Source organism: Hemiscyllium ocellatum, assembly GCF_020745735.1.
Source record: "Hemiscyllium ocellatum isolate sHemOce1 chromosome 27 unlocalized genomic scaffold, sHemOce1.pat.X.cur. SUPER_27_unloc_19, whole genome shotgun sequence".
Taxonomy (NCBI): domain Eukaryota; kingdom Metazoa; phylum Chordata; class Chondrichthyes; order Orectolobiformes; family Hemiscylliidae; genus Hemiscyllium; species Hemiscyllium ocellatum.
Genome location: NW_026867486.1, coordinates 50,970 through 65,335, shown reverse-complemented (window position 1 = coordinate 65,335; position 14,366 = coordinate 50,970). Strand labels below are relative to the sequence as shown.

The window sequence follows — 14,366 nt, the reverse complement described above, 5'->3', positions numbered from 1 at the left end:
CATTTCAAGACATCCAGTACTTCCTCCTCTGTAATCTGGACATTTTGCAAGATGTCACCATCTATTTCCCTACAGTCTATAACTTCCATGTCCTTTTCCACAGTAAATACTTCCACAAAATATTCATTTAGTATCTCCCCAACTTTCTGTGGCTCCACACAAAGGCCACCTTGCTGATCTTTGAGGGGAAAGTGAGGACTGTAGATGCTGGAGATAAGAGCTGAAAAATGTGTTGCTGGAAACGCGCAGCAGGTCAAGCAGCATCCAAGGAGCAGGAGAATCGACGTTTCGGGCATAAGCCCGATTCCTGGAGAAGGGCTTATGCCCGAAACGTCGATTCTCCTGCTGCTTGACCTGCTGATCTTTGAGGGGCCCGATTCTCTCCCTAGTTACCCTTTTGTCTTCAACATATTTGTAAAAGCCATTTGGATTCTCCTTAATTCTATTTGCCAAAGCTATTTCATGTCCCCTTTTTGCCCTCCTGATTTCCCTCTTAAGTATCCTCCTACTTTCTTTCAACTCTTCTAATGATTCACTCGATCTATCCTGTCTATACCTGACATATGCTTCCTTCTTTTTCTTAACCAGACCCTCAATTTCTTTACTTTACTTATCTAGCATTCCCTATACCTACCAGCCTTCCCTTTCGCCCTGACAGGAATATTTATATAAATGATGAAATGTGGTGGACCTAGCACCCATCCTTGTGGTATACTGCTGGTCACAGGCCTCCAGTCTGAAAAGCAACTCTCCACCACCACCCTCTGTCTTCCTACCTGTGAGCTGGTACTGTATCCAAATTACTAGTTCTCGCTGTATTCGATGATATCTAACCTTGCGAACTTGTCCCCCTTGGGGAATCTTGTCAAACGCCTTACTGAAGTCTATATAGTACCCTGGCATGTATGCCGTCAGGCCCAGGGGACTTGTCTGCCCTCAATCCTAATGGTTTGCTGTGTAACTTTTCTTTCTCAATGTTATTGTTTAAGTTCTATCCTTTCTATAATCTCTGACTTGCCCATTCCAATAGGAATGGTACTGTTGTCCTCCAGCTTGAAAACTGAGGAAAAGGATTGACTTAGCATCTCTGCCATTTCAGTGTTCCTCCTATAACTCACCGGTTTCATCTTCCAAGGGGCTTGAGTAACTCTGTTCCCTTCAGCATGCCAACACAAGCTTTTGCTATTCTTTTTGATATTTTGCGCTAGGTTTCTTTCGTAATTTACCTTTATTCGTTTTTTTTAGTATCCCTTCGTTTATGTTTGCAAGTTTTCCAATGTTTCATCTTTCGAGGTCTGGAATAACATTTCGGAAAAGACATTTTTTTTAATAAAGAAAACCCCACCTTTCAGGTGGCTGGCGAGGGGAGCAGGGAACACATTCGCCCCGCCCCCATTGCCTCCGATTGGTTGGATGCCTCGTCTAACCGCGCCCACTCCACGCGGAGTGACGTCACGGTCTGGTCACCCAGCCCCTTGTGTTGGCGCATGTGCAGTGTAGGTCATGTAGTGGGACAAAGACAGTGTTACTGAGTGTGGGAGAGGAATGACGCCGGCGGCTTAAGGAACAAGAACAGAAACCGCTGGAAAAGTTGAGCAGCCCTGGCTGCATGTGTCAAGGGAATCCGAGGAAACGTTACGTGTCCAGTGATGCTCTTTCAGAACAGAAACAGGTTTCGGAGACGTCGCCAGGCCTGAGCGCCCGGGGAGAGGGGACAGTGAGTACGTACTTCGACACTGTCCTATCCCCCCAGTCCAGGAACTCCCCACATACGTTCAGGACACCACCCACACCCTCCACCTCCTCCAAGACTTCCGTTTCCCCAAACCCCAACGTCTCATTTTCACCATGGATATCCAATCCCTCTACACCTCCATCCGCCATGGCCAGGGCCTCCAAGCCCTCTGTTTCTTCCTCTCCCGAGGTCCCCAACAGTATCCTTCCACCGACACACTCATTCGTCTGGCCAAACTGGTCCTCACCCTTAACAATTTCTCCTTCGAATCCTCCCACCTCCTCCAGACCAAAGGGACAGCCATGGGCACCCGTATAGCCCCCAGTTATGCCTGTCTCTTTGTTGGCTACGTAAAACAGTCCACCTTCTACCACTCCCCACCTCTTCCTCTGTTACATTCATGACTGCATTGGCACCACCTCGTGCTCCCGCGAGGAAGTTGAGCAATTCATCAACTTCACCAACACATTCCACCCTGACCTTAAATTTCCCTGGACCATCTGACACCTCCCTCCCCTTCCTGGACCTCTCCATCTCCATTAATAATGACCGACTTGACACTGGTATTTTATAAACCCACAGACTTCCACAGCTACCTGGATTACATCTCTTCCCACCCTACCTCCTGCAAAAATGCCATCCCGTATTCCCAATTCCTTTGCCTCTGCCGTATCTGTTCCCAGGAGGGCCAGTTCCACCACAGAACACACCAGATGGCCTCCTTCTACAGATACCGCAATTTCCCTTCCCACGTGGTTAAAGATGCCCTCCAAAGCATCTTTTCCACATCCCACACCGCCGCCCTCAGAGCCCACCCCTCCAACCGTAACAAGGGCAGAACGCCCCTGGTGCTCACCTTCCCTCCTACCAACCTTCGCATAAACCAAATCATCTGCTGACATTTCTGCCACCTTCAAACGCACCCCACACGAGGGATATATTTCCCTCCCCATCCCTTTCCACCTTCCGCAAAGACCGTTCCCTCTGTGACTCCCTGGTCAGGTTCATGCCCCCCTACAACCCACCCTCCCATCCTGGCACCTTCCCCTGCCACCGCAGGAATTGCAAAACCTGCGCCCACACCTCCTTCCTCACCTCCATCCAAGGCCCTAAAGGAGCCTTCCACACCCATCAAAGCTTTTCCTGCACATCCACCAATATCATTTATTGTATCCATCGCTCCCGATGCGGTCTCCTGTACATTGGGGAGACTGGACGCCTCCTAGCAGAGCGCTTTAGGGAACATCTCTGGGACACCCACACCAATCAACCACACCGCCCTGTGGCCCAACATTTGAACTCCCTCTCGCACTCTGCCGAGGACATGGAGGTCCTGGGCCTCCTTCGCCGCCGCTCCCTCCCCACCAGACGCCTGGAGGAAGAACGCCTCATCTTCCGCCTCGGAACACTTCAACCCCAGGGCATTAATGTGGACTTCAACAGCTTCCTCATTTCCCATTACCCCACCTCACCCCATTCTAAACTTCCAGCTCAGCACTGTCCCCTGACTTGTCGTACCTGCCTATCTTCTTTTCCACCCATCCACTCCACCACCCCTCCCCCCATACCTATCACCTTCTTCCCACCCCCACTCACCTATTGTACTCTATGCTACTTTCTCCACACCCCCACCCTACTCTCATTTATCTCTTCACCCTTCAGGATCTCTGCCTGTATTTCTGATGAAGGGCTTTTGCCCGAAATGTCAATTTTCCTGCTCCTTGGATGCTGCCTGAACTGCTGTGCTTTTCCAGCACTATTCTAATCTAGGCTCTGGTTTCCAGGGTCTGCAGTCATTGTTTTTACCGGGAGGAGACAGTGAGACAGGGGAGGATTGGAAACCGCAGGAGGAGGGAGACTGGGGAGTTTATAAACTCCGAGGGGAGGCCTGAGGCCGCGAATAAAAGCTCCACAGGCCCAGTGTTTACTTTGTTTGGGGAAGGACCTCTGGGGGCAACCGGTCTCTATATTCGTGAGGGTAAGACGCATGTTGTCTTGGGGCAGGGAGCGCGGGCATTCTTCTTGGTGAGGGCACCATCAGCTATCATTTCTGGGAGAGAATTCCAACTTTGTGGCAGCCTTTGTGTCAACTAGAATTTTCTCATTCTGGATGTAAGTTGGCTCGCTGAGCTGGAAGGTCATTTTCAAATGTTTCATCACCATACTAGATAACATCGTTAGTGAGTCTAGTGGAGCGCTGGTACTATGTCCTGCTTTCTATTTATGTCTTTTGGTTTTTTAGGGTGGGTGATATCATTTACATTCTTTTTCTCAGAGCATGGTAGATGAGGTCCAAAGCAAAAACTTTCCAGTTGGAATGTCATGCTTCTAGGAATTCTTGTGTGTGTTTCTGGTTGGTTTATAGGACGGTGGCTTGTCATTGGATGGATGTATGGTCCCAGTCAACATGGTGTCCTCCGTTGTCTGTCTGTAAAGATATTAGTGATAGTGCATCATGTGTTTTTGTGGATAGTTAATGTTCATATATCCTTGTGGCTAGTTTTATACCTGTTTGTTAGATGTAGTGTTTAGTACAGTCTTGGAATCCCTATGTGTGGAAATATGCCCTTCGGCCCAACAACCCCATACTGACCCTGTAGAGAGTATGCCAGCCAAGCCCATTCCTCTACAATTACCCCGACTTAAGCACCATTGTGGGCAATTTTAGCATGGTCAATTCACTTAGCCTGAATTTCTTTGGATTGTGGGAGGAAACCGGAGCACCCAGAGGAAACCAACACAGACACGGGGAGATTGTGCATACGCCACACAGACAGTAGCCCCAGAATGAGATTGAACCTGGGTCTCTGGCGCTGTGAGGCAGCAGTGCTAACCACTGAGCCACCGTGCCGCTCCCTTCTATTTCAACTGTCTTTCAACTTTAAACACATTCATCACAGTCTTCCCAGAGGACTGTTCTCTCTCATTAGAGATGGCTGGTGGTGGTTTATCTTGAGGGTCACCACACCTCAGCTGAGGGGAAAGGCCGAGAAGGAGATCCTCACATTTCTCCAACTTGGGTGATACATAATGTGAAGTACCTTGGTATACTTTTGTTGAAATGTTATCATCCGTATTAGCTGTTGCTGTTGCTGTCATTTATTGGCAAGACTCATGTCAAGTGAAACAATTTTAGCAAGAAATTGTCAACTGGCAGAGCTCCCCCACCCAATGCCAAAGAAGTGATTGCCTTTGTCGATGAAAGAAAATTGGCAAAGAAAAAGAAATTTAAGTGTCATGTACCTTTAGAAAGAGTGGAAGGGTTGATGTTGCAAAATAAATGAAAACAACATTTATGAAGTGGAGCAACAAACTAAATTAACAACGTTGGTTTCTTTTCACATAACTGCACTACTGCAAATGTCTGTTTTATGGGAAAATGTTATGTACTCAAATATGTTCTTATTTTGTAAAGAGTCAGGTCAATAGGTTTAATTTTGTCAATAGTGATCAGTAAGATCTTGATTTATACAGCATCTATGTGAAATGCACTGGTAGTTAATATTTGATCGAGTAAGTCTCCACTGACCACCACAAGAACAAAGTTATCCCTGTCTGAACTGTCAGAAAAGATGTGCTTTCTTCACAAATTTTGCCTTCTTGATGTGTTTGTATGTCTTGCAATATTTGATTTTAAAATATGTAATTTACAATGAAAATGAATTGTTTGTGCTTTTTAATGTTGATTTTAAGGTATGCTGATAAGAAACTATGTATGCATTTAGGCCGTCTAAAAATAGAATGCTTTTCATACTCAAAGTTGCTGTGCAAACAAAACACGATTTGGGAGGTGATGGTTGTTCCCTATCTCAAAGCCAATATAAATAATACCTGTGGTGTCAACACATGCAACCACTGCCTTTCACTCTTTTTTATGGAAATCATTGGGAATTTAACAGATACACTACTGCAGCAGAATCTGTGCACATTACATCGGGCTTCCCATCAGGATGCCATAACAAAACTCAACCTAATTTGGGGAGTTGGGGAAAGTGAAAAATAACTGAATCTCTAGTATATACCCTGTGGTTAAAGAGCACTACAACAGTATTGTACGGACATGTCAGCTGACTTGCTGAGACCTAACTTTACTCTACGACACCTTGATTGGCTTGAGTTGTCGCTTGAGTTGTTGCATGTAAAACGAAACATTATGGAGTAAAGACATTTTTGAGACTGAAAATGTTTTATTTGGCCTTCAGCAGTCACACCTACACTTTTACCATATACTTTGCTTATTTTGATTTAACTTGATGGTATGTAACCTCAGTTGCTAAACAACCCTCAGTGGAACCTCAAGTGTTATTTGTGATCCAATTCAAAAGCCAACTTCCTCCAAATACAAAATGTTGCTGACTACAAAGAAAAATCATACAAAAGCTTTTATCAACTCCCCAGATTGATTTACCGCAAGAAATAGCAGTATTGGCCATTCTGCTCCATTATTCAGTGAGATCATGTCTGATCTGATAACCCTCAATTCCATTTTCCTGCCTTTCCCCCCAAATCCTTGATTCCTTCCTGATCTTCCTTTGACACCTTCAATTTTTCAGAAGTTTAACTTATCTAGAACTTCCAAGACTGAGACACTTGGACACACAGTACCAACATCAGTCCTTGTTAATTGTTCTTGCTTCTGCGCCACAGAAAATTGTTTTCTGGATCCTTGTTTGAGTCTACAAACTGCTCAATAAGCTCAAACAACCCTGTTCTGTTCTAATGAGCCAATATCTCTGACAGCTCCATTTCAATGAAATTGAAAAAGCTTCCTATCACCCATTCGGGCCAGGATTAAAGATGATTCTCATTTTCCTAAATACTTGGAATCGATTTAATTGATTTTAAACAAACAAGTTCTGACAGATGTTCGGATTCGTTTGAGAAGTTTAGCAGAATTGTTTTTCTCAGATGGGGCAATGAAACTTCTTTAGATTGTTTCCACTATTGGAGGTCTACCTCCAGTTCTTTTGTTTTAGCACATTATAATGATCTTCTGAACTAGTTTTATTTCATTATATCCATCCCTTCAAACAAACCAATTCTTCCCATAAGTAAATTCATCCATCTCCAGCACATTCTAGGTGATATGTTTCCTTAAATTCCATTAAAATGTCCTACCTCTTTCCTTAAATCTACTCCCCCTAGTTGCTGAAGCCATCCACCAAGGGGAAAAGTTTCTTCCTATCTAGACCCTAAGTGTCTTATCTGTACACTCCAAACAGGTCCTCACCCAGCCTTCTCTGCTCTAAGGAAAATACCCTCAGCCGATCTAATCATTCTCATAGCTGAAACTCACCAACATGCACCACCCTGGGTTAGTATTCCCTTCTGCACCCTTTCTAGTGCCATCACATTCTTCTAATAATGTGACGACCAGATCCACTACTCCAGCTGTGGCCCAACTAATGCCTTGTACAGTTCCATCATGATCTCCTGGCTGTCATGTTCAATGCCTTAACTTTTAAGGGCAAGTATTTCATATGCCGCCTTAACCATATCATCCACATGTCCTGTTGCCTTCAAGAATCTATGAACACACATACCTTTCTCTGATCTTCAGTACATTCTAAGTTCTTGCGATTCATCATGTACTCCCTTGCCTGTTGATCCTCCTGAAATGTATCATCTCGATCTTTTCAGGATTGAACTCCATCTGCCAATGTTCTGCTCATCTGACCAACTCATCTTTATTGCCCTGTAGTCTAAAACTTTCCTCCTTGCCATATATTAGTGTGGGTTCTGAATTTCTATTGGGCCTGATTTATTGAGGTTGCATTGTGTTTATTTTGTGGGCATAGTTTTAGAAAATTAGGAGGATACTTGGATCCAGTATCTGTTTATACCCAAAGAAGAAACTCAAACCAGATTTTTTTTTAATCCAATGTTTTCCCTGGTAACATTTTCACAACGTCTTCAATTTCCGCAACACCCTTTGCTTAACTTAAACTATGTTCAAATCAAGATATTACTGAATGGAGATCATAACTACTTGTACTTTTAAATCTGTCTCAAGCAATGCTGCAAATTAGGTAATCTTGCATGATTATTTTATAACTGTGCTCAAAACCTTTTTTAAAAAGTGACCGGATGAAGATTGAAGTTGACTGAACTGCTTTCTTCATTTTATAATATAACGTTGACTCTCCTGCTTCTTGGATGCTGCCTGATCTGATGCACTTTTCCAGCAACACATTTTCAGCAATTTGTAAATAACATTTGTCTTTTTTCAGGTTCATTAGCTGCTGCTTAAGTGTGTTGGTAGGTTTGTGGGCTACCATGATGTGGAGAGGTTTGAGTTGTCTGGACATCCATTTCACAGATGTCTTTGATGTAAGGTAATGTGGCTAGTGTTTCTGCGCATGTGTCTGCTTGTTTGACTTTGTTGAGAAATCAGCGGACAGGGTTTATTGAGTACCCGTTCTTCTTGAATATGCTGTATAAGTATTTATCTTCTGCTCTTCATAGTTCCTGGGTGGTGCAATGTGTAGTGGCTCGTTGAAATAGTGTCCTGATGCAGATTTGTTTGGGATGATTTGCTTCTGCATTAGGTACTAGGGGCTGTGTATGTTGTTTTCCTGTAGACGTTAGTCTGAAGTTCCCTATTGACTATTCGCTCTCCTGACATCTAGGAATGGCACTTTGTTGTTCTCTTTTGTGAATTTTATGCCAGTAAGGATATTGTTGATGGTGTTGTAGGTTTCCTCTAATCTGTTTCATTATGTGATGACAAAGGTGTCATCACTGTGGCGGACCCAAAATTTGGGTTGGAGTGTTGGGAGGACTGTTTGTTCAAGTCTCTGCATTATTGCTTCTGCTAGGAACCTTGATATTGGTGGTCTCATGGGTGTTCAGTTGATTTGTTTGTTTGGCTTGTTATTGAATGTGAAGTAGGTGATAAGATATGGGTCCACAAGCTTGACAGTGTTATCTTTTTGCAGATGAAGTTGGTGCTGTTTGGTGTTTGTCTTTGGTTTTTCTCGTAGTGTAGTCAGTGTTTCTTTGGCCACGTTGATGTTCATGGATGTGAACAGGGCTGGATGTCAAAGGACAGTATTATTTCATCCTCTTCTACCTTGTGTATTTGGTGTTCAGGAATTCTTGGGTGGAGTGAATGGAGTGGCGTGAATCTTCTACTCAGTGTTTTTGTCTTCAGTGGAGTTCTTTGACTAGTCTGTATACTGGTGTTCCAGGTAGTGAGACTGTGGGCCTGAGGGGGGCTCCTGGTTTGAAGAGGAGAACAACAAAGTGCCATTCCTAGATGTCACAGTAGAGCGAACAGTTAAGGGGAACTTCAAACTAGCGTCTACAGGAAACAATACACACGGACCAAATACTTAACTACAGAAGCAATCATCCCAACACCCACAAACAAAGCTGCATCAGGAGATTAATTCAACAAGCCACCATACATTGCAGCACAGAGGAACTGCGATGGACAGAAGAGAAATACGTATACGTACTCGAGAAGAATGGGTAGCAATAAACCCAGTGCGCCAATTTCTCATTGATGCTTCCAAGCTGACCCTCAAATTTGGTTTGTCCCTGCATTCTTTCCTGGTTGTCTTTTGTGGGTTTTGAAAACTTTCCCAATCCTCTGACTGAGGATAAGAGTTGGGAAGTTATGTTGTGGCTGATAGGACATTGGGTAGACCACTTGGAATATTGTGTGTAATTCTGGTCTCGCTCCTATCAGAATGATGTTGTGAAACTTGAAAGGGTTCAGAACACATTTAAAACGATGTTGTCAGGGTTTGAGCTGAATGGGCTGGGCTGTTTTTCCTTGTGCACCAGAGGCTGAGGAGTGACTGAGAGTCACTAATAAAATCATGAGAGGCATGGATAGGGTAAATAGACAAGGACATTTCCCTGGGTGAGAGAGTCCAGAACCAAAGGGCAAAAGGTTTAGAGTGGAGGAGGGCAAGATTTGAAAGGGTCCTAAGGAGTAACCTTTTCATGCAGAGAGTGGTGTGTGGAAGGAATGAGCTGCCAGAGGAAGTGGTGGATGTTGATACAGCTATGACATTTAAAAGGCATCTGGATAGGTATTTGAATAGGAAAGGTTTAAAGGGATATGGGTAAGTGCTGGCAAATGGGACTAGATGAGGCCAGGATATCTGGATGGCCCGAAGGGGCTGTTCTGTGCTGTAAATCTGACTCTGGCTTGCCACTACCATTTGCCACGTCCGTATGTTTAGTTTCTCGCGGGTTGTCTGTGTCAATGTCTTGATGTCTCATTCCACCCACCACATACCACCACCACCCACCACAGGGACGATAACCAATTCATGTCTGTCTTTTTTTATCAAGAAGCTGTATTGCAGGTTCAACCTGAATTTGCACTTCTTTTGCTTCCCAAAATCAGACTTGCTCACTCTCAGCAATATCCTGAAAGGTATTAACTTTCACGTGGTGTTATCCAAAATTCGCAGATGTCAGTCCTGACGTTTTTGCTTTTTATGTCCCTGTAAGATCCGGAATCAGCAACTTCAGGAGAATTAGTTTGAGCGGAGTGAGAATAGAGGAAGAGAGAGAGAGAGAGAGTGGGATGCTTTCAATTTTGTGGAACAGCAAAAGAAATAAATGTTCTGCAGAAAGTGGAGTAGCTTGTTCTGAATTTCTACCCTGGACTGACCGTGATGACTTTTGTAATCTCTTTTTCCAGAGTATCTGAAGACTGAAGTTTAAAAATCAACAGATGAAGGGCCTATGCCTGAATTGTCGATTCTCCTGCTGTTTGGATGCTGCCTGACCTGCTGTGCTGTTCCAGAACCGCACTTTTCAACTCCTCTCCAGCATCTGCAGTCCCCACTTTCACATCAATGTCTGACAGTCACTCAATCCATCAGGACCTCAACGATTTTCAACTATGATTCTGTGAGAAGGAGCAAAACATTTTGGTTCCTGTTTCAGACCATTTTCAGCATCAGCGGGACTGAATGAGAGTCTCTACTGTTACAGCACACTGTGTGTAAAGCCTGAAACAGTTATACGGCCAGGAAAGAGGAATTTACTGTGGGCAGGGGCCATACATGGGGATGTAGCTGCGGCCATGGTGAAACCAGAGGAATCCCACACTGTGGAGAAACCGTGGAAGTGTTGCGACTGCGGGAGAGGCTTCCATGCCCCATCTGTCCTGGAGATTCATCGGCGAAGTCACACCGGGGAGAGGCCATTCTCCTGCCCCGAGTGCGGGAAAGGCTTTACCTGCTCCTCCCGCCTGCTGGACCACCGCCGAGTACACACTGGGGTGAAGCCATTCTCCTGCCCTGAGTGTGGGAAGGGCTTCACCTACTCCTCCCACCTGGTGGCCCACCAGCGCGTCCACGCTGGGGAAAGGCCCTTCCCCTGCTCTGAGTGTGGGAAGGCCTTCAGCATATCCTCGGACCTGCTGAAGCACCAACGGGTCCACAGAGGGGAGAGGCCATTCAGCTGCCCTGAGTGCGGGAAGGCCTTCAGTGATTCCTCTACCCTGCTGAGGCACCAGTGGGTCCACATCGGGAAAAGGCCGTTCTCGTGCCCTGAGTGCAGGAAGGGCTTCACCCGCTCTTCCGCTCTGCTGACCCATCTGCGAGTCCACACGGGTGAGAAGCCCTTTACCTGCCCCGAGTGCAGGAGGGCCTTCAGCAGGTCTTCCCACCTGCTGAGGCACCAGCGAGTCCACACTGGGGAGAGGCCGTACTCCTGCCTTCAGTGCGGAAAGTGCTTTACCCAGCCCTCCAACCTGCTGACCCACCAGCGGATCCACACCCGCGAGAGACCGTTCTCCTGCCCCGAGTGCGGGAAGGGTTTTGCTGTTTCCTCTAACCTCGTGGCCCACCGGCGGGTCCACACGGGGGAGAGGCCATTCAGTTGTCCCGAGTGCGGGAAGGCCTTCAGCAATTCCTCTGCCCTGCTTAGGCACCAGCGTGTCCACACCGGAGAGAAGCCGTTCTCCTGCCCAGAGTGCGGGAAGGGCTTTACCCGCTCCTCCACACTACTGACCCACCAGCGGGTCCACACAGGGGAGAGGCCATTCAGCTGCCCCGAGTGCAGGAAGGCCTTCAGCGATTCCTCTGCTCTGCTGAAGCACCAGCGAGTCCACACCGGGGAGAGGCCCTTCAGCTGCCCTGAGTGCGGGAAGAGGTTTACGTTTTCCCGCAATTTGCGGAAGCACCAACAGGGGCACCAGCGCTCACAACAGTCAGATTCCACAGCTAACACTGCTGTGAGTTCCCCCCAGGACTGATTCTCCTGACAGTGGGTGCAGTGGGAGAGTTGGTGCACTGTATTTGTTTTCCGTTGGACTGCAACCCCACGGTGGCTCAGGGGTGGCATGGTGACTCAGTGATTAGCACTGCTGCCTCATGGCACCAGGAACCAAGGATCAATTCCACCCTTGGGGCAACTGTCTGTGTGGAGTTTGTGGAGGGTAGGAGAATGGATGAGATAAGAAACCGCTGCCTTTCTTGAGACAAGTCTCCCGGAGAGAACTTGCTGACTGATTGTCTGATCTACTGATCCTCACAGTGCCCCATTGCCCTCAGTTAACTGGAGGAGGTCCACACAGATGTACCGAAGCCCCTCTTTGGACTGTGGAAGGAAACCTGTGCAGACAGGGAAAACATGCAAACTCCACACAGACAGTTACCTGAGGCTGGAATTGAACTTGGGTCCCTTATGCTGTGAGGTAGCAATGCATAGCAGTGTGCTATCCCAATATGTTATAAAATTTGAATAAACCTACTAAGTTGGAAATGTGTCCATAACAAGAACTTAGTGTAAATGTTTGGAAGCAAAAGTCCATCGGAATTGTCTTTGGGACGGATCCAAAACTAACTTCATTAATGATTGAAAATACTTTGATCTCTGGAACTGTCTGCCAGAGAGTGTGTTGGAGTCAGATTCAATTACGGTATTCAAAGTGGAGGTGGATCATTAAACTGAAAAGGAAAGCAATTGCAGTGTTCAGTGAAGAATAGTACAAGGTACTGTAGTGGATTTCAGAATATGAGTTTCCTGATTGGGGCTGTTCACTCACTCCTGTTACCATTTCAGGTTGCTGATTTTTCGTCAGCATCCTGCACATGTTGGGATTTTTTCTCCTTTCTAGTATCTACTTGAGTGACTCAGTGACAAATCTAGTTTATGAATTGTTCCTATGATATTCACAGTGCTATATAAATTGTTGTGGGTCACAATGTGTCCAAGTGAGGAAAAACAAACTGTTCATCTTAAATATTTATTTTTAAACAATGGAAATAAAATTAATGTTTGGAAAACACACAACTTGCTGTGTAGTAAGATCATCAAAATTACGAATGGGAGTAAGTAATTGACCATTGAGCTGCTCTGTCTTTCATTTATCTAAATTCTCTTTCCTGCACTTGTTTTTTTCATGACTTCATCTGCTGAAGTGACTACACTCCAAAAGCTTGTGATTTCAACATAGAACTAGGAGCAAGAGTCGGCCTTCCGGCCCTTCGAGTAAAAAATGAGGTCTGCAGATGCTGGAGATCACAGTTGAAAATGTGTTGCTGGTTAAAGCTCAGCAGGTCAGGCAGCATCCAAGGAATAGGAAATTCGACGTTTCGGGCATGAAGGGCTTATGCCCGAAACGTCGAATTTCCTATTCCTTGGATGCTGCCTGACCTGCTGTGCTTTAACCAGCAACTCACTTCCGGCCCTTCGAGTCTGCTTCACCACTCAATAAAATCATGACTAATCTTTTCGTGGACTATACTCCACTTACCTGCGTTTTCACCATATCCCTTAATTCTTTCATTTTTTTCAAAAACGTATCTACTGCTTCTAGTGATTGCTGAAGTAATGTCAAATCCTTCCCTGGGTAAGGAATTCCATAGATGAACAACCCTCTGGGTGACGAAGTTTCTTCTCAGTTCAGTTTTAAACCTGCTACCTCTAATCTTGAGGCCACGCGGTCATATCATAGTCTCACCTACCAGTGCAGCATCCTATTTCTATTTCTTTCATGATATATTTCTGTAAGATCTTCCAAACAACCTGCTGGACTATAACATGATGTCATGTGACGTATGACTAAAAAATTTCTTATTACGTATCCTCAGAGCAGTGAGATTTCAGGGCTCGAAGATTGGGACACTACCACTGCGCCATAAAATAAAACCCTCTGCAGCAAATAGGTCCTCTTCTATTGAATGAATGGGGAGAGGTTTCTTCTCAACATGGGATACAAATATTATACCTTCAGAGCCCATTACACTAAATTGAGTCCTCTTCGGTTGAATGAATGGATGTGGAGATGCCACAGTTGAAATCGTTAAAAATCACATCCTCCCCCTGAATATGTGACACTACCGCTATAGCCCCAGAGCCCGTTGCAGTAAATTGGGTCAGCTGCCGTTGAATGAATGAACGGGAATGAAAAGGGCGGATACACGGACCCGATTGTGACATTCCCCACCAATCCCAAAGCTTGTGGTCCGTACCGACCAATCGGAGAGAGAGATTGCAGAGGGTGGGACAACACGACACGCAAACGCGGCCGCTATTGGTCAGGTGGAGTAAGATGCGATCTGATCGGAGGAGGCGTGGATGACGCGCGTCACAGAAGGTGGAGACGGAATGAAGAAGATAAACAAAGATGGCGGCGCGAGGCTGCGGTTTCTGACGG

General features: G+C 45.6%; 1 protein-coding gene across 1 annotated transcript in view; it reads left to right on the top strand.

The window, feature by feature from the left end:
- Positions 1 to 1,479: 1,479 nt before the first annotated feature.
- LOC132807622 (zinc finger protein 420-like) overlaps positions 1,480 to 14,366 on the top strand; it is a 42,941-nt gene continuing 30,054 nt past the window's right edge. Inside the window, exons 1-2 of the mRNA XM_060821677.1 lie at positions 1,480 to 1,717; positions 10,398 to 11,959. Of these exons, the coding sequence (XP_060677660.1) occupies positions 10,785 to 11,959 (1,175 nt within the window). The 5' untranslated portion in view covers positions 1,480 to 1,717; positions 10,398 to 10,784. The remainder of the gene's footprint in view (positions 1,718 to 10,397; positions 11,960 to 14,366) is intronic.